The sequence below is a fragment of the Sinohyriopsis cumingii genome, chromosome 16 (genome assembly GCF_028554795.1).
Source record: "Sinohyriopsis cumingii isolate HCF-2022 chromosome 16, ASM2855479v2, whole genome shotgun sequence".
Taxonomy (NCBI): Eukaryota; Metazoa; Mollusca; class Bivalvia; order Unionida; family Unionidae; genus Sinohyriopsis; species Sinohyriopsis cumingii.
Window position 1 is genome coordinate 19,957,810 of NC_142976.1, and position 20,852 is coordinate 19,978,661.

General features: G+C 31.6%; 1 protein-coding gene across 3 annotated transcripts in view; it reads right to left on the reverse strand.

Annotated features, from left to right (window-relative positions):
• LOC149780038 (uncharacterized) overlaps nucleotides 1-20,852 on the reverse strand; it is a 241,163-nt gene that overhangs the window by 24,822 nt on the left and 195,489 nt on the right. For 2 of the 3 annotated variants that reach the window (XM_089936796.1, XM_089936797.1), the window contains 4 exons: nucleotides 17,150-17,305; nucleotides 3,355-3,468; nucleotides 2,442-2,460; nucleotides 1,390-1,445 (listed from right to left, as the gene is read on the reverse strand). In XM_089936796.1, the coding sequence (XP_089792922.1) occupies nucleotides 1,390-1,445; nucleotides 2,442-2,460; nucleotides 3,355-3,468; nucleotides 17,150-17,305 (345 nt within the window). Of the gene's footprint in view, nucleotides 1-1,389; nucleotides 1,446-2,441; nucleotides 2,461-3,354; nucleotides 3,469-7,452; nucleotides 7,505-17,149; nucleotides 17,306-20,852 lie in introns of those variants that run through there. The other variant, XR_016414990.1, reaches the window with a different exon arrangement.

Consider the following 20,852-nt stretch of genomic DNA (forward strand, 5'->3'; position numbering starts at 1 on the left):
GAAAAATATAGAATAATTTGAAGGAATTTATGCAAGAAATAGTTACAGTAGTTTTTCTTTAATGTCGAGAAATTATGTTTAAAATAGTTTAATTCGTTTGATCCAAGAAAAGAAGCTCCCACAGGCTTAAAACATCAAATGTACTGACATTACATCGAAATACAATATAATTAACAATCAATTTTGGAGCCTAACGAGCTTTGCGCACAAATCATCGTGAGAATGTTGGGTCGGTTAGAAGTTCATGAAAATTAAAGGCTGCAGGCTGGAACTAAGCAAATCAATCGAGTCATTAATGAATGAGTTATTCAAGTTTACATGCACTTGGCGTCAGTGTTACAAGATAATAATAATAATAATAATAATAATAATAATAATATACTATATTCGAAATGTTTTCTGCAAATAATTGAGCATTCCATATACTTTTGTCAGGATTTCCCGGAAAGATTTCATAATGTAGCGACGTGTATTAAATAGCAGTTTGCATCCCAGGTGATCCTCTCAATGGCATAAATTCAGAGGGAACGACAGACTTACAGGAGAAAACATAATCTAATAACGTATATAGAGTTATTTTTTCTTGTATGTCTTCATGAGGAAATAATGGATTTAATTTTTAAATATAATCGATAAGGGTAATGAAATTACAGATAATGCCACATTTTAGTGTTCACTCGTTTCGATTTGCGAAATAACTAATTCCATAAAAGTAGCGCGCAAAAACCGACCATGGATTGGTAGAGTAAGCGATTATACTAAGGTTTTATCGAACGCATCATATTAGGATATGTGATCTTTTTCGTTACAATGATCACAGTTAGCTCGCAACTGTCTGCAGCACATATTTGCTTTAAAAGGGATTTATCAAGAAGCCCTAAGTGTTCAGTGATAATATTAGACAATATGCAATATTTGTCGATGGATAAAGCATCAGCGAAAGAATTAGGCTACAGCAATAATATTTTTTTCATCTAGATATAACATCAAGCTCAAAATACTTAACATAAATAACTGTCCAACGGGAAATGAAATGTTTATTCAATAAATACAGGTTATATGGGAATGGAAGGGGAGGTCAATAAACGCTTTAAAAATAAAGTATCTCACAAAGTAATTGAAGCGGCTCAACGTAATTAGCTTTCGATGCTCAAGAACTATACCCAAAACTATAAACATTGCATCCGACATCATTAATATCACACACAAACGATATAAGGCTGCTTTTTAAGGACTACAAATAACATTCTTACTGATTATCCAGAATAGATATCGGGTTAATAGAAATGTAAAAATGTAAGTATATTTCTAACAAATAATTTTAAAAAAAGATAAAAAATTAAAACATGGTGAAAGTTGACATGTAAAATAATTTTCCAAAAGACATACCATCATCTTCTCCGTGTCCATAAGGTCCTATATCGTTGAATTGTGTGTCTGTTTCACTGTTAGAAAAATATAAAGTGCATGATATCTGAATAATGCTAAGTGGTACATAATATGTTTATTTATTAGTCATACAAGTCTATACACAACAGATTGTATTTTATATTTTAATTGCATATGGGTCTATAGTTATAAACAATGAGAGCGTTAAAATATTTCGCACTGTGGGTCACTATACATTTTATCATTGGTAGTGAATCTTAAATCACTGTTTATCTTTTAAAATATTTTGATTTTCAATTTTAACAAGATTCCGATAGAAATTGAAACTACTGGATGTGTAATTGTCGACAAGTTGCCAGAAAAATCTTATTTATATTATTAAGAGTCTTTTATTACACTTATGTTTTAATGAATTTTCTTTTTAGTAACCTACCTTTGACAAAACAAAAAGTGCGCTTCATAGATAGGGATACAAATGTTTGAATACAATTATGCATGACTAGTAATTTCAGGAAAGCCACATCTGTTGAACGTGAATTATAAAAATAAAGTTGGAAAATTTAAAGAGGCTTACATTCCTCCATCAATAATGTTTGTTCGTAGTCTCTTTTCGTGTTTGATATTTCTAGATACATTCATATCGCATTTGTCATCTTAAGAAAACACAAATATGGTCTCACGGGTACAGCAGAGGTGACCTGAAGTTGAATGTTCGTCAAAAAATTTCAGAATCGAATAAAGATTTGGAAAGGACCTTTTGATTGGTTTGTTATCATGCATGTCTTATGTAACGTCAAAAAGCATATTACAGAGAAAACCATGATTTATATGATTTTGTACGCCTTATGTTTGAAGCTAACTTTGGTATGAACCTTAAATCTGGAGACCACTACTCTCCAAAATATAAAAAAATAAAACAGATATTATTTTTTAAAATCCACGTTACGAGACACCTGTAGTAGCGAGAGTAAAATAAAAGATTCTATTTTATTCAACACTTGTTCATTTAAAACTTCTATAAAACGGATGCATATATTAATAATAAATCTTACGTTTTTTCTTTCTTGCAACCTACAAAAAAAGATAAGCAATAATCAATGAATAAAGAGAAAACGTTGCAGATAATTACAGTTTAATGACTAAAATCTTTTACGTTTTAATGGTAAAGAGAACCAATGTTTAGTAACTAGCAATTAGAGAACTATTGCACTAGAAACGGACATTTTTGATTGAATGCTTTTGGATTGCATTTTATATCGTGTATTGTGTTTTCTTTTGTGGTGAAAAGAGTCATGTTCAGCCATTTTGTATTTAACAAACTAACAGAAGATAAATGCAGAAGAGCGAGAAAGACATGGGAGATGGCACGTGACCAAGCAACATGTTTTGAGACTGATTAAAAAATATGGATTTTCAATGACTTAAATTTGGCAATTATTAAAATATGTTTGCTTTACAATTTCCAAGATACTAAAAAGCATTATTGGGCTAAGTAGAAAACAAGGTTGTTCCTGGATATGTCCAGTTTAATGAACATCTTTTTGCTGAATTATATCATGACTTTAACTCATTCATGTCCTTAATAGTTTCCAAAATGAATGATGCAACAAATAATGAGAGCGAAGGTTTTTTACAGAAGGTCAGTTAGTAAAAACATACAATTTCTTCAATAACAGTGATAAATTAAGTCAAATGGGGGTTAGTAATTTTATTAGAGTAGAAGTGGGTTTGTTTTTTTGTTTTTTTTTGTTGTTTTTTTTGTTATTTCTGACTTGCCGATTAAATTAGTGCTAAACATCACTATACTGCCACACAGCAGACATCGTAGCGATATGACTAAACAATTATTAAAGCTACGTTAAAAATCCAAATCACAGAGAAAGAGAGAGAGAGAGAGAGAGAGAGAGTACAAAAAACAGGTGCTTATGCAAAAGCTAATTAAAGAAAATATATTGATTCATTTACCTTTTCTTGAACGGATAAATAACACTAGTGCAGCAACAAAGAGGCATACAGTAAGGCTAAATAGGATGGAAGATACTATCAGCGTCGATTCATTGGTATTTGCCATTACTGTGTCTGAAATAAAAGACAGTAAGTGTAACCATAGATGAATTCATTCTTCATCCCTTTCCTTTATTCTATATTAACCCAAATCAATCTTTCATAATAAAGTTCTTTTCTGGCAGTAGATCATAAATTGAGAAAAAGAGGTGGTCATATCCATATTAAATTCTTTCTATTAATGTTTGAATAAATAAATTAATCTCGCTCCTTTTGTATATTAATCATTGGTGTTCGCAAACGAACCACCAGTTAATTACAGTGCAATATAACAAATAATGTTCAACTCAGATTACATCTTTTCTAACAGAGAATAGAAGAAATAAGCAGTATGATGTCAGGCTGTGACATGAAATTGAATCAGATTTAGTTACAAATTGTAGTTACAACCATGTAATTGAAATATGAAGTTGAAATTGATTTGAAATATCTAGTACAAATAATGGGATGCAAGTGAGCATAGTTAAATAATAATTGCTGACTCATTCAAATATGATTATATATTTATACACGCATTTATTTTGTCCATAGTGATGCAAAGTAAAATATCCCTTGTTAATCAGTGAGAAAAATTAAATTTATTGAAAATAAATTTACACAATTTCATGCCTCTAAAATGTGATTAAGCAGTAAAGTAACAATGCTAATTTACAGCATATCAATGTGTTTTTGGGAGAAAATATGTAATGGCTAGAGGAACACAATCGCATGGTGGAGACAAACGCCTCCCTGAAAATATTATTCTACACTTCTGACCCGTTAGGCGAAAATTCGTTCCTTACTGTTAAGGAAATACGAGAACACTTTGGAATCCCAACTGAATTAAACATCACATATTGAACACAGTAAAATCGCCACGTGAGTTTCATCCAAACAATTGCCAGATAGAACGCGTAGAGTAGGTATCGCTTTAATTTTTATACTTCGGGTTTGCGGAGCTAACTTTCGTCTATCCTGTTTTGTCTATCTGAGAATTACACATACATTTTGTCTGGATTAAATCTTCTATGTACTATATTATATAAAAATGGTACCACATTTCACTTTTTCAAAAATAAGACATAGAAACTCCTAAGTTAATTGTGTATTATTATGTTTCAGTATCATATTTTCTAACTACAATACATCATTGTCCTAAACATCGTAATCCAGAAAATGAAACAATTCTGATAGCCAGAGCGCCAAACGTTTGTAAGCAAACAACGTACAATTTTGATAGCCATATTGGTAAGAAAATTAAAAGACCAAAACTATTGGGAAATACACGATAATAAGTGAATGAAGACATTCTAGATTGGAAGTCTTATATTTATACCATAAAAGAAATTACATCAGAAATCTCAAAGTTAATTACAGATATTATAAAATAAATTGAGAATATAAAATCAAGCATAATATTATAATCCAAAAGCAACAAAAAAGAGGAAAATAGAAAGAGACAAATCACAAAAATATCGACAGCAACAAATAACACTGGACAAAAACCACTTAACCCACACATAGCGAAGCTGATACTGTAAACCTACAGAAAAAATCAAAACGCCAACAGTAACCAAAGCAATTACAAAACCATAAGAAAGAGATTGCAATGTCGCAACCTCAAGATGAAAGATTTAACATAAGCACACAAAAAAATACAGCAAAAAGCAATGAATGGGTATAATAAAAAAATATGAAAAAACAACAGTAATCAAATTATGAATGTGATCCAAAATATAACAGGTTTAAAAGAACCACTCAAGTGCAAATGGAAAGCAGTACAATGCATTAAACATGAAAACCTTGTGGAAAACATGAAAGGAAATCTAAACAACGAAGAAAGATTAAAAATGACAAATAGATCATCAAAAATCATAAAAGTAAAGGTTGGAATACAAAACTAATGAAATAGAAAGAAAAGAAAACAATAACTTTCTTTTCCTGCTTAGTTATTTTTTTCTAAAAACCATTTTAAATTAGGTATTATTTTATACATTAATTACTATTTTTCTTGTTCATAGTTTTATTCCAAATTAATTTTGCTTTCGATCCAGTTACAAAACATAAACTTTTCTTTAAATGTATTTATCTTGAAATGTAAGTACCCAAGTGATTGTTACCAATATTTGTTATCCTACAGGATTTGAGTTTAGGTATTTAGATAGGTAGATAAATATATACGGTGAAAGGCAATGAATATAACAAAATATATATGGTAATAAAACGTAGTTGCACAGTGTATAGTCTATTTTATTTCTTGGTGTTAAATAAAACAGCCCTTCCTATTGCCAAAATCATATTTATTTCTACATGTTCTGAGTCATTCATTATTTATTCAGGAAAAAACCCTAGTACATACTTAATTTTTTTCTCTAAAGTATGGTATAACTATTATAATTATTATCTTAGTTCGAGTCAATGTCATTTTGTTTACTATGTTCGTTATTATAATTTTAGTAACTGACGTTCTAAATATAACAGATTTTATTCTGTAAACATTTGGAACATTCCAGAATGTAAATTTGCCATTAGGTAATAGTTTTTTCTTCTTCTCTTCTTCTTTGAAGGTGCTAATTGTGACCTGAAGTCAAGTAGAGGACTATATAATCTTGTGTTTCTAGAAACTATTAATTCGTGCTATAAGGTCTTGAGGTAGAATCATTGTTCCGTCCAGTATTTTATTACCGGTGGAATTTATTTATTCAAATTATTTATTAACTAGAAAATACAAAGTGTTCGTCAACTAAAATATTGTTCTTGGACTGAGATTTTCTGAATTATAGTAAAATGCAAATAAAGAGATCATTTTAGGATTGTATTATGGTGACTGTTGGCACAACACTACGATACAGGCCACTTCATGCGAATCAACACTTTCAGCGTTACATTTATTTTGAAATAACACTAACGTTTTTCCTCTTCAGAACTTTAGTCATTTGGATTTGTGTTATAAATTCTATGATTATTTGGGATTTGATTCGCACTACCGTAAATTATCTCTTGAATTTTCATTTTTATTCCAGGGAAATAAATTATATGTTGAATGCTGACAAGGATTGTTCCTTCTCACCGATTTCATTATGTAATACCTTGCTGTATGCATTCTGGTATCACGGTTGTGTTGTTTTCGTTTTTAATCTTCATATATATATATATATATATATATATATATATATATATATATATATATATATATATATATATATAGTTATATATATTGTTTGGTAGTTTTGTTAGTTTCTTTGTTGTGTTGTTTGAAATGTTGATGTCTTGTGTTTTGTCTCTTTTCTCTTTGGTCTTCATGTTGCTTGTTTGTTTGTTATTTAGGCTTCTTTCGTATCTTTTTATTCATTTTATCGTCTTTTATTATTTATTGTGCACTGTGTGCAATTTAGCTGTTTCATTTTTTTAAAATTTTGTTTCATTTGGATTGTTTGGATTTTATCCTGCTGTAAAGGTTAGTTCTTTTGGTGTTTTTTTCTGGCTACATGTGTACATTTGCTTCAGATAGAACCAATTAATACATGCACGAATCTCAAAATCTCTAGCAGTATAAGTAGAAATGATACAACTATATTTAAGGGCATCATGTTGGTAGCAGTAAAATTGATTTCTTTATATTTTTGCTATAAAATGGAAATAAAAGGAAACAAGTAACATTGCAGTCATAGTTCAACAAAGCTTATTTCGAAAGGGCTACTACAACCATCACATACTAATTATTCCATGTTCACGTAGTTCATTTGATACCATTTTCTACTGCATAAGTACTTGGTCTGAAAGGCATGCGAGATATGCTCCTATGCTGTGCAAGTCTAAAACTTAATTCGTTTCATTACCATTTTTAAAAACGTATTCTGAAGTGGGGAAATAATTAGTAGAAGCAAAGGTATGAAACTATTCTGTTGAAAAAATGTAATAATTCAGTCTATGTTAAAAATGTTATGAAAAGCAAAATCACGTTTAGAATTAAATCAATCTCTTCAGGTCTCATAGCGCTCTTCACTTTTTGATACTCACTAATAGCGTGTCTGGCTACATTCAAAAGGTGTCACGACCCTATGGTCACAAACTACATAACAGAAAAAAGAAAAACCAACAAGTTTTGTAAAACTCAACAAACAGTTTAATTATCAAAGTCATAAACGACAAAGTGAGAGGAACGTAATGTATTATGAAATGAATTCAAATCAGTCCTCATACAGGTCTATGAAAGTCCTAAATAAATGAAAAGTTCCTTTTAAATGTCAAAACCGGAAATATACTGGTCCTCCAAGAACTGTGACATTGTCTAGATGGCGTTGTCCAGAATGTCTTAAAATAATTTATAACAGTTCCAGAACAATATTATAGTCCTAATAATGAGCACTTGCTATTTCCACTGAACAATCCAAACAAATGCTTTTGCTCTTGAATAATATCGAAGTACTAAATAAAACATGTCTGCAGACTTACAACAGAAACACACAAAAATATGAATGACTCCAAAATCAGAATGAAAGTGATTGCATACTTCTCTTCTGATATACATCGTATACTGCGACTGTATTTTGCAACAGACCCCACATGAAGAATACACAACTCATTTTATGTCAATTTGGCCTGTGCATGTGACTTAGCCCAACCAACTGGAAATGACAGGATTATTCTAGAAACGTTGAAACCCCAACAGCCACTGAGAAAACAAGCCATCATTGCCATTTAAGTCTTATTATTAAAATTATTATTAATAAATGTCAACACATATGTAAACATCTTTTAATATATCTTATGCAACTACTATGCTCTTAAGATACTCAGGTCAGTGAACATCGTGCCAAATAGATTGCTGTGACCACAACAAGATCTAAAGGAAATGTCGCTTTCCACATCCTTGCTGTACCACAGGAGTAATGCCTCTGTGGCATGGTCAAACAGTTACGATAATAGAACTAACATATTACATTTGATGCCTTGTTCTTTCCTTTCTATTTCTGATTACTCAGTTGATGGTCAGAATGAATAACATTAAAACTTTTTTCTGATCAGATTTTGAAGTACCAAACATTATTTAAGCTCGATATCTCTGTCAAGAGGTTTAATTGTTCAGCAGGACTTGAATTATTTGACTGTTGCCTATCAAAATTTCTTCATAATACATTTCTTCACTTCTAGGCATTGAAGAGTTTAACTTTTCTGATTATCACCTTGAAAGTCCAGTATTGTTAAGAACATGATTCCGTCAAACTGCTTTCATACCAGGGTTTTATGCAATTTGAACTGGTTGTCGGACATATTTCCATGGACCAATGAAGTTATTAAAAGAGAAACCTCCTTCAAATGAAGATTCCAGATTTAATCTGCCTGATTATATATCTGATTTCAAATAAAGTTTTGAAAGGCTTTTGAAATAGTAAGAGCTGATCTTCAATCTCCTCATTCTAAACTTAAACTACGGTATGTGGAAACCACAATGAAAAGGAATTTTCAGCCTGGTGAAAGAGTTCTGGCTCTTATGCCCCTACCATAAAATCCTCCTTAGGCTAAGAATTGTGTTCCTCATACAATTCAAAAGAAAGAAAGCGACTCATATTATATCATTATAACTCTTGGGAAGAAGAAACAGAAACAAGTTTATCATATAAATATTTGAAAAATGTATTTTGGTAGAGATTGCTCTGTCAATCTTTCAGTCAATTCAGTTGTACCTGTCCCCCACAGTGAGGATTTAAATGATGGAATGCAATCTGACTGTAGTGACTTTGGACCAGAAAGGATGACATTTAAAACCACATGAACTGAGCAAATGACAACAGCTATTATGTGAATATGAACACTTGCTTCCAGCTGTTCCAACAAGTACAAAATAAATCTATGACATGAAATTGTAGATTCTACACATGTGAAACTATATCCTTATAGATGGATCCTCTCATGTGAAACTGTTTGAAAACAGAATTTCAATATTTGCTTGAGAATCAACTTTTAGGTCCAAAATAAAAATGACTGAAGTTCACCATGATATCTTGTGCCTAAACCAGATAATAATTTCCGTTATGTAAACTGACTATATTAACATCAACAGATTAATTTCCAAAGCTAAACATCTATGACTGCATTGACAAAATCACAAATGCCAAATATGTCACCAAGTTTGTCCTTTTGAATGGGTTCTGGCAAATTTCACTCATGGAAAGAGCAAACAAAATTTCGACGTTTACAACTCAAAATGGATATTTTAAGTAGTACAAATTCTCTGTCAACATTTTAGCATTTATTGAACAAGATAACACCAGTTATAATACATTATGGAATTATTAATTATTCTTTTCCTTTATAATTCTAGAGACATTATATAAATCATTCATTGGAAATACTAAAGTGCCCATTGACTGGATTAATTTCCAATTCATTCAAAGACATTCAAGATAATATTGTGATACAACAAGACTGGTACATCAGCACATTCATGATGGGAATTCAATCGCAACATTATACGTGTTGATTTGTGATAGAATTAAGATTTGGGATTCAATTCACAATACTGTAAGTTCCTTTTCAATTTATACTTTGTATCTTAGAGAAAAACATTTATTTGCTGAATTTACTAAACTTGTTGGTTCCTCTTCATTCTGTAATTCAGTTTAAGACCACAGAGTTGTATTAAAATATATATATATATATATATATATATATATATATATATATATATATATATATATATATATATATATATATATATATATAATTATTGATGCATGTCATTACATCATGCAGTAATTTACCCCCTTTTCCATCTTTAGCTTTTAAGAAAATCTCCGCAATTCTAAACTTGGAATATTCCTCCTTAACGTTCTCTTTGTAGACTCCCTTCATGACATTTAGTAGGACAAGTTTTACTGTGGTTCACAGATATTTAAAAACTTTTTCTTATCTTTACCATTTCACAAAATAAAAATATTTTACATTTATTCCTTTTGTGTCAGAACTTGCTTCATTTTTTATGTTTGTTCCTGTTTATTTTATGAATATAAATCTTCCAACGCAGGTGCCTGATTTTAGGTATTTCCTCAGGTAAATGTAGAAATATATCATTTCCAAATACTGCTTTGTATATTTTGCACTTTGCATATCTGACTTTTCTTTACCTATTTAAAATATAGTGGTTGCATGTGGTAGCGTGATGTAAAAATTTATATCTCAAAATAATTCTCTCTCTCTCTCTCACTCTCTTTCTTTGAAGTAAGTTATTTAAAGATTTTAACTGAATAAAACATGTCAAGAATGTAAATCAGATAGAAAACTAGGCATCTAGCAATGAAATCAATACAAAATAAATATATCTCTTAAGAATGAACTAACCTTTATAAGGGAATAATAATAATAACAATGTCATCATCATCATCACTGCATTAAAAACCCTGTTTCTCATTTTATTTTATGCGTGTGATTTGGATGTTTAATGTAGCTTTAATAATTTGTCAGTCATATTGCGACAATGTAGGCAGTGTGACAGTCTTATTGAGATGTCTAGCACTGGGGCATGATGCTGCAGGCATGTAGCATGATGTCCCACCCAATTACATCATCCTGACACCTGGCCTACCAGTCCTAGCACTAACCTACTGATGCTGTGCACCAACCAAGACAGCTGCAAGTACCGTTTTTTTACAAGTTTTTGGTATGACTCAGCCGTGGTTGGAAGCTGTGACCTGTTGCATCTGAGGCGTATGCTGTAACTACTAAGCCATCGCTGTGGTTCATTTTATTTTATTGACTGAACGTGAATATTGAAATAATCGGGCTTTTATTTCATATTAAACCAGATGCATGGTCCTACAGTCATATATGGCCACAGGTTCTGCAGCAAAAATATGGCCTTGTATAAAGCTTGATCCATCATGAGGGGAGAACATAATTAAAATACATATTTTACAGTGTTGCAAAATGGAATTTAAAACTGGTCGCCTCTTTTGGGAGGTGCGTCACAATATTGAGGCCACTGCACTCTGATTATATGATTCGAATATGACACATTAATAGTGATATTCTTTTGAATATTGCCATCAAAACTGCATAACCTTCCATCATCATCAGCAAGTACCTGTGGTGATAAAATATACATGAACTTAGGTTCCTATTGTGTGTTGGTTACTTGAAAGCTGATCCAAATTTTCAAGTTATTTTACTGCCTCTGCTCTCAGTCACTTTTTTATGTTCATATTAAGCTCAGATTCTTTTTAAAGACTTTGACATTTGTGCATTTTGAAGCTGGAATAATCATTGCAAATTTATGTACACAGAGCAATAATTTACATTTGGTATCATTATTGCAATATTCCAGGTTTATTTGCCGCTGGTACTGTGAATTCTGATTTTGATTGTTAGACTACTGTTGGCTGTTTTTGTTGTATCCTTAACTAATACACCTTTGCTCCATTGTTCCACCTAAGACTGTGTAAAGCCATTAGACAAAACACCTTAACCTAAGCAGACATATTTTAGCGCACAGAGACGCATGCCAAACACAAGGTTTACAAAAGGAAGCACCGTGTATTTACTGATACTAAGCATAACATTCATGTTGTTTGAGCCAATTATATGAAAGTCAATTTATTACTAATTTAACAAAAGAGATTAAAGATAGATGTTTGGTAATAAAAGCAATGCATCTGAAAAGCAAATGAATGGATTTTCCATTAGAAATGACTCACATCTACGGATTTCTAGAACAACCTCTCGCATCATAGGTCAGGTGGGTGTTTGTTTATAAAGGGGATATGGTAAGCAATTAATCATTCCTGTTTCATATCAGTCTTGGGAATATATAATAAGAGTTTGTAGTTTTGCTCTGACAGACATTTAGAGGAATCTTAATTTAAATTATTCATTGGAATCACTAAGTGCTCACTGACAATTTGGACAAAATCACTACTTTGGGATTATTAAGAATTCATTCAAAGACAATCTGGATTGATTCAATGTGGCACATCAAGACGCTCAAGTCTATTGGAATTCATTCGGAACATTTTATACTTTTGGACTGGTGATTTGACTTTAGGATTATTTGGAATTTAATTCACAATACTGTTGATGACTTTTGAATTTTCACTTTGTAATTTTGGCAAATAATTTGTTGTTGAGTGAAATATCAAAAATTGTTGTTTTCACTTCTTTTCTGTTTCATAGTTTAAGACCATATAGTCCTAAATATTACAATGTATAAAACTAGTAGAAATCTTCAGGGCAAAATATGTTGTTAATGTGACAAAGACTGAAAATGCGCAAAGATGATTTGGTATGCAGGTTGACCACATTTATGTATTTTGCAGCATTATATGGACTGACTCATTCTTGTTTCTATTACATGAGCTGATGATGGAGAAATGCATTTTATTTAAGTTTTAAGCCAAAATTAAACTGTTTTTAAAAATATCTTCCATAATGCTGTTTCAAAATATCTTTAGTATTTGAAAATGTTGCCAGCAGAGTTGGTGAATAATGGAAATATAACATGAACAGTGATACTTTGACTTTTGGTGATATTTCTGCTGCTTTTTATTGATTTCTTTTTACAGTGGCCAACATCTTTAATAACCTCCCGAGCAGTGGTGACTCATTTTCTAAGGCCATAATCACATGGCACTAATGAGCGTTTGTTCAAAAGTAATTCTCTGGAATGCCCCCTCCCTTTATAAAACAGCAGGCAGCTGGCATATTAATACAAAAACAATATTCAAAATATTTGAATATAACCATTAAAGGTAGCCATATAATAGTGTTTATAAATGAAAATCTCAGAAACTTTTTAATTGATTTTTACATTCAAAATACAGATAAAGTAATTTTATACAAAGAGGTAAATAATATTGCCGTGTGTTCCTTACATGTTATCTTTGTCACTCTGATAATTACTGTCATTACTACTAATAATTATCATGATGACATATGCTACCTGCTGAAAAGTACAGAATTGCTCAGTTCAAATCTGCATTATGTCCGTAAGCTAGTAAGAAAAAATGGCATGTTAGCCACTGTGACTTTTGGCTCTTAGTTATGACATGTACTTAGGAAGGAAGTAATAAACATAAGTCAGTCAATTGCATGACAAGTTCACTTCTTCTGTGAACACTGAAAATAAATGACAATGAGAGAATAAAGTTGTTGCAAAAAGTGAAATATTTCATCAGAGATGTTCATTAGAATGAAAAGAAAAAGCAACTCCACCATATGAAAAGAGGGAGAGTTCGCAGAATTAATGGAGTGGGTTAGTTACTTCCAGACATTTGTGCAGGGTTATTGACAAGATGGTTTTTATCATGATTAATAATTGTTCATTCCTATTTCAATAACATCGATATAACATTTGTAACATTGATTCCATAGCATTTCCAGTACTGTGATATCTAAATATTAAATATTTAAAATTTAGTTATGTTTTTCATATTTCATATGTAATTGTTACTCACATGTGTGATCCCCCTCTAGAAAGGTCACAGCTGTACAAGCCATTTTCTTGTTTCAAAGGTCATGACCTTATAAGAGGGGAACCACTGCATTGCCATAATAACTGCAGTCTGAGGCAGGACTGATTGCAAAATCTAAGACTTCCGTATTTACCGCATATGTTGGGACTTGATAAAATAATTATTTTTTTTCCTGTCCCAGAACTTATGGTGAAACATTTTTTCACTTTGGTCTTATGTCCCAAGACTTAAGAAATGAAATAAATTTGTATCAATACAAAGGTTATTTTATTGCAAAGCAAGCTGACCTCGGAAGCCTACTATGGATTCTTTTAAGTATGCCGATTTTCTATTTTTTAGCTTTGAATATACAATGACAGCCGAGATATGGAAGCTAACTTTGGTTCCTTTTCACCACTATTCACGAAAATTGTGAAAATAAAGTGAAACAATGGAACAGTTTTTAAAGTTACACAATATAGTGCTTTGTACGTGAACATCGATGACCCAGCATCATCCAGGAGATTTGGAGAAAATAAAATCACATGATGAATTCGTGAAGGCATGAGATAAACAGATAATTTCACTGACAATATGATCATTAACATGTATGAAACTCTAGTGTACTTTGATCACATTCCTGGATGGACTGACGATAAGATGGGCGTCAAAAGTGTGAGAAATATCAAGTCTAGTGCAGATTTGAAAAAATCTGACTTTTGTCCTTGCAGTTTCCTCTTCAGGTGGTGTATTGCCTCTAACAATTTTTCACTGTATGCGACAGCTAAAAAAAATATTCATGTACCAAAATAATAGATCGCACATGTGCAGGAGAAGGGTTATGTTGATGAGATGCTGCTGCAGTGGATTAAAGAGTTTTATCTCAAGTACAGTTTTATATTTTTTTAAATATAATTTCAGCTAGAGTGCAATTTCCAACATGTAATTTTCGAATGATTTAAAAGGTGTCCCACAACTTAAAACTCGAAAAAAATGATGTGTCTCAGAAGATACAGTGCACACAAAAATTACTTTTAAAATTAATTTATTGTGTCCCAACAAATATTGTGCCCCAACATATACGGTAAATGCGGTAATCCCTCAATTTAAATTTTGAATGATAAAAAAGAAACTTTAACTGCACCATTTATGTGTCGATTACAGCAAGTCTATAATCCTTAACACGGCCCCTGATATAGTTTTGCACAAATTGTTTTGACAAAATTAAGGCTGAGAATACAGTTTGTTCATTAAAACAGCATAACAAGCTTTAATAAACTATCTGTTTGCTCAATTCCGCTACTTTGTGGAAACATTTAACAAAACAACAGCTAGTAAAGAGATAAAATTAATGATGTCTTGACATAAACGTTCCACTAACAAACATATACAGGTATTTAGTTTAAGTTTACATGAAGCTTCACAGTATATTATGTATTTTGGTGACCTTGAAAGGCCTTATAGGACACTTATAAGTGACGTACAATTGCCAAATGTAATGAAGTGAAATTACAGTCTTTGCAATTATAGGTACTATACAAGTTGAAAAATATACCAATCGATGGTTCTCCTGTATATCACTTTGAAATGATTGAATATTATTAAGGAGCTATGAGTAAGTGAACTCTCATTTTCTGCATAACAGATTACTTTAAAATGTGACAAAGAGAAATGAATGGTAGGATCAAGCATGCACAAGTCCTGCACATCAGCTTTCTAAAGTAGATATAAGGAAATCTTTCACAAGGTAAGTGGCAACATCTTGTGACAATACAATGTTTCCAGTGTACTCATTATATCTACTCATCACATACTCAATGCAATATGCACAGGCAGTCAATGTTTATTGTTGTCGCATTATGCATCAGCAAATCTGGCGGTTAAACAGTATGACAATATGTAAAGGCCAATAAATCAGTACCTTATAAACTATTTCCCTGACACCATACCAAGCCAACTACAATGAATTAAAACTTATCCATTCCAGACATAAGCAAAAATCCACATAAATACGGATATCAGAGGCAACATCAGATTCTCACTTATGAGACTGCTTATACTCATGCATAAAGCTGTTATAAACATTTACATTTTATATACTTCACAAAATGCATTCGTTTTAGATTCTTTCATAATTTTGTTTAAAGTTTGCCTAAATACTTAAATTCACCTATCAGAAAATTCATTTGTAATCATTTTTTGCATTTATTTATGGGGTAATGAAATGGCCAAATACCTGTAGATAATAAAAACTAAACAATTATGTTAATTTCATGCAAACAATGTACAATTTCAACTTTGTCATCAAACATGATGCCCAACCCTCATGTGATGTATATAAACAATGTTGGACCTCAGTTGTTTATTGAAATAGAAAATATGTCCTTGGAACATACAGATTAATCAACAATATGATTTATCCAATGCCTTTTATGTCCCCTGAAGACTGGAAAAGTGCTGCATTTGTCTGTGTACAGTTTGTGTCGTATATACTCACGTACAAATAAGATCTACATGCAAACAGCACAGAGAGAGATCTGCCACCATGTAATACGCTGGCAGATATGGATCAATGCAAATTGTAAAGACTAATCAGTAGAACAAACAACACTGACTCTGATCTGCATTATGCAATTTGCAATGGGAAATCATGGTCTATGCTGGTTGTAATTGATACGGCTTACAATTGACTAAATATGGTATTCCGCTGCTATCAGTGTAGATACAGATCACTGCACAATGCTTTGACAGACCAGGAACAACGCTTTTCATTCTACGTACAATCTCTATGCTGTCTGCAGTTGGGCCAGTGAATGGGTTTATTTAATAAAAGATAGAATTAGTCTAATACTTATAGCGATTTATATTCTCGTCCTGAAAATCCTATATCAACTTTTAATGCAGATGTTATTGACATACAATGTTTTCAATTAATTTTCTCAGTCTAATGAGAAGAGCATTACTCATTAAAGCTGCTCTGATAATAAAATCGCATCCACTTCTGATGCAGGAGTAAAGATGGTGGAGCAAACAAAACATTACATATTTGCAGATGACTTTGTTGATGTTTTCCAGACATCTGGGCTACTGCAAATAGAGAACATACAAGCATATAATCTTGGTAACTGGTAGCAGATCCGATAACAGGTCACCCAAAAATGACTAAGGAGACAATTTTTTCTATCAGACTGTCCAATCAATATTTATACACTTTATTATTTTATTATTGTTATTATTATTATTATTATTATTATTATTGTTATTATTATTACCTGCTACAACCGTCTCACAGTTTGGCCCGTAATATTCCCGTGGACATTTACAATTGTAGCTCCCAACAGTGTTGATGCAGGAACCTTCATGCTGACATGGACCTGTTCCCACCAAACACTCATCTATGTCCTCCATGCATGTTATGTTGGTGTAACCTAAAAACAGACATTTAGAAAATTTACATTTTGATCAACTATGATTCCAGATGACATGCACATAAAAAAAGAATGGTTAGTGTAGGAGGGTTAGCTAAACATTCTTGAAAAGTCACTATATGACAAACTATGTTATTGCTACCTTTATATATATCATAAGAAAAAGAGAGGAAAACGTCTAATGAAAAAAACTGCTCTACTTAGAAGTTAGGCAAGGGAGAAAATACATGTTAGAAGAAGTGCCAAATGTAATGTAAGATTTGCTCAGTGGCTCAAATGTAATAGTTTAAATTACATTGATTTGAGAAAACTTTACTTTCTACGTTGTTGACTATCCACAATTTCAGGTTTATCCTTATTCAGAATGTTAGGACTGAATTAGAAAATCTCTCATGGTCAAGTTGTTAATCATTTTGAGGCATACTTTCAATTTTAAGTAAAATATAATGTGAACAAAGTAGAAAATTTGCTATTTGAATGAGAGTATATAATTGATTAAACTTTAAATGTAGCACTCTGAATTTACTATTTTCAGGTTCTACCTCCTTTCATGGATTTTGCCGTACAATCCTAGGAAAAAAGCCAATCAGCAATTATATACAGGAAGACCATCCTTCAAACCTTCAAATTTAACTTGGGACATGAAGGTAATATTTCATGAATGCACAAAAATATATACCCACAAATATAATTACATTTGAAGTACTTGAGGATGTTGATTCCTTCTATCAAGGTAAAAGGAAGAACCTGCACATAAAGGTAGAAAAGGAAATTATAAAAGGAGTAAAGCTCTATTTAGAAAAAGTGCATCTCTTCATCCCTATGCCTTCCTCCAGTGTGTTTAACTCATTTCATTCTGCCCAAGCTATAAATTTAAGTGACATCACTTAAAAAATCTTTTCTCGCTCACTAAAACAATATATGTTGATATGCTTTGCTGTTTTTCTTATGCCATTGACAGAAGGTTTATCAGTCTGATTAAAATGAGATCTCCACTGTCCTGGGTGAAGATCTGATAGTGACCACTTAAGGGTCATGTTCTGGTGCATCTTGAGTCATCCAATGGAAATGCAGCTTTCAACAATTTGAAACTAAATTAAATCGATGTGCACACACTTATGCACTTCAGCTGTACTGCTCAATCTCCAAAACATGAATATATAAGACTTCATCTGATGGGCTGATAAAATTAGCAATTATGGTAATAACATGGGTTACCAGAACATGACCCTTAAGTGGTGGCTATAAGATCCTCACCCAGGACAGTGGAGATCCGATTTCAATGTAAGATTGATATAGTTTAAAATGACAATAAAGCAAATTGTGACTTTTATTAAAAATGACATCTTTATCATTGTGAAGGACCCTTTGTGAAAAGAATCCCTTCCATCCAAACTGTAGCACTGCAGACAACACTGATTAGATAGCAAAATGAAAGAAAAGCTGAAGAGAAAATAAGCAAAAATTAAAAGTACCACACAGTACAGTGATATTCGCAACATATGATAATATGTCATGTATTTGTTGCCTTTTATGTATAAATTCTGTTTTGTTTTACTCCCAAAACTATTCATTTATGTACTTATTTATTCATTTATGTACTTATTTATTCATTTATGTACTTATTTGCTATTTTATGTTTGTCAAATAACTTTCTGATTAGCATCATTACTTTAAACTTGTAACGTTTTATTTTGGAAATTTGTTTAAATGTGTGCCACTTCATTATGAATGCATATTCAGTGGTTCAAGTCTATACAAACTGTAAAGGATTTGTGAATCTGGACTCCGTTTATCTCAGGATCTCAGTAGTTTTATCTTTCCGTTTGTCAAACTTGCAACAGTATATTTTTATGAAGGGGATTTTTCTCAGGCAATAAATAAAGTCTGGGTCCATCATTATAGGTACAAATAAAATGACCAACAGAAGATGTAGAAAAAAGTTTCCTGACTATATGGCTAGTATAATTATGCTGTTTTTACACATTTTATATTGGTATGTGTGCCTATTTTTAGCGGCCACAATCAAGGACCACTAAATATGCAAAGTGTTGGCAATTGGTATATTGTACTGGACACCTACTTGCTACATTTTGCACAGCAGGCCTTAATCAAAACATCTTTGGAAATGCATGGAATGCCTAAATCCAACTCAGTAAAGGTTTACTTCATATGTAGTAATGTGCAAATTTTCGCTGAAATCCACCAAAGTTTAGTAGCGTTATGCTGCAAGAAGGAAAATCAGGCTGACATCAATCAAGGATCACAACTCTTCTAAATCATGTCGTGGAACACTTAAACATGATGTAATCGTAGGTTTCAATCTTTTGTTGAAATCCAACAAATTCTGGTGAAGTTATTTTTCAGAAACCATGTATCAGGAGAATGAACAAGCAGGGAACGATAATGTTTCTAAACAAATGCTTCAACACGGGGTCCGAATAATCCCTCCAAGTGTTTAAATATTGTTATAATATCCTGAACCACTCTGCAAAGAATCTTATTTCACCCATAAATAATTTATTTTTTATTTTGTATATTTTGGTGTTGTTATCCACATATATAAACATAAATATTGTTCAGTTTCATACGTAAAATATTAATACAAATATAAGCAGATATACGCATTACAGACATAAATGGCTGCATATTGGTAATTTTCACATATATCATATTTACCTATGTAAGCAGATACACACAATAAACACATAAATACCTATGTATACTTATTTTTTATTACATAACTAATTACTGAATAGCTGTCACTGTCGTCGTGGTTTTTCTTGCCCATACGGATGAGTACAAGTATGTAGAACATGTTTATAAAAGTTGGAATGCAGTTTTTAATTCTAGAAGTATATATGAACTTTTTCTTTATCAGAATTAAGCTTACATTAATGATCTTCAAATCAGGTGCATTTCTAATTCCAAATAATATGGTATCCTCTAACAAAATATGACATGTATATCTAAGAACTGACCTAAAATTTACCCCCAGTTTTCACAAAATGACATCCAAAAATAAATGAAGCATAGTCTGTTCAGTTTCATTACAAAAGTATCTACTATCAATACAGAGAATTCTATGAGGAACATTGTATTGTAAACTCTATAGTCCTGTATCATCAGCAGTAGAGAAGGTTGTTGGTTCACAATGCTCATGGTATTAATTCTGAATTAAGATCAAGTTTCATTTAGTTTCCATTTGAAACTGAAGTATTTCTTTTTTCCGCAAATAAAATTTATAAAATTATTTTGTAATTTTGTCCTCCTTCCTGAGATGATAGGGATTCTAATTCCATAGCATTTCTAATTCTGTTTATCCAAGTACCTTGTTCTACGTCAATAATGATTCCCTCTATAATGCTGTTCATGGAAGCCATAAAGTTCGTAGGACCTATAGGTGAGCTCATGTTATGTTCAAGTATTATATAATACTATTAACTAACGAAATAAGATCCATTACCATACCCATTTTGATAATGGGACTGTCTGATACTAAGATGTATCTTAGAAAGAAAGTACTGTGAACAAAGTTTTTACCATA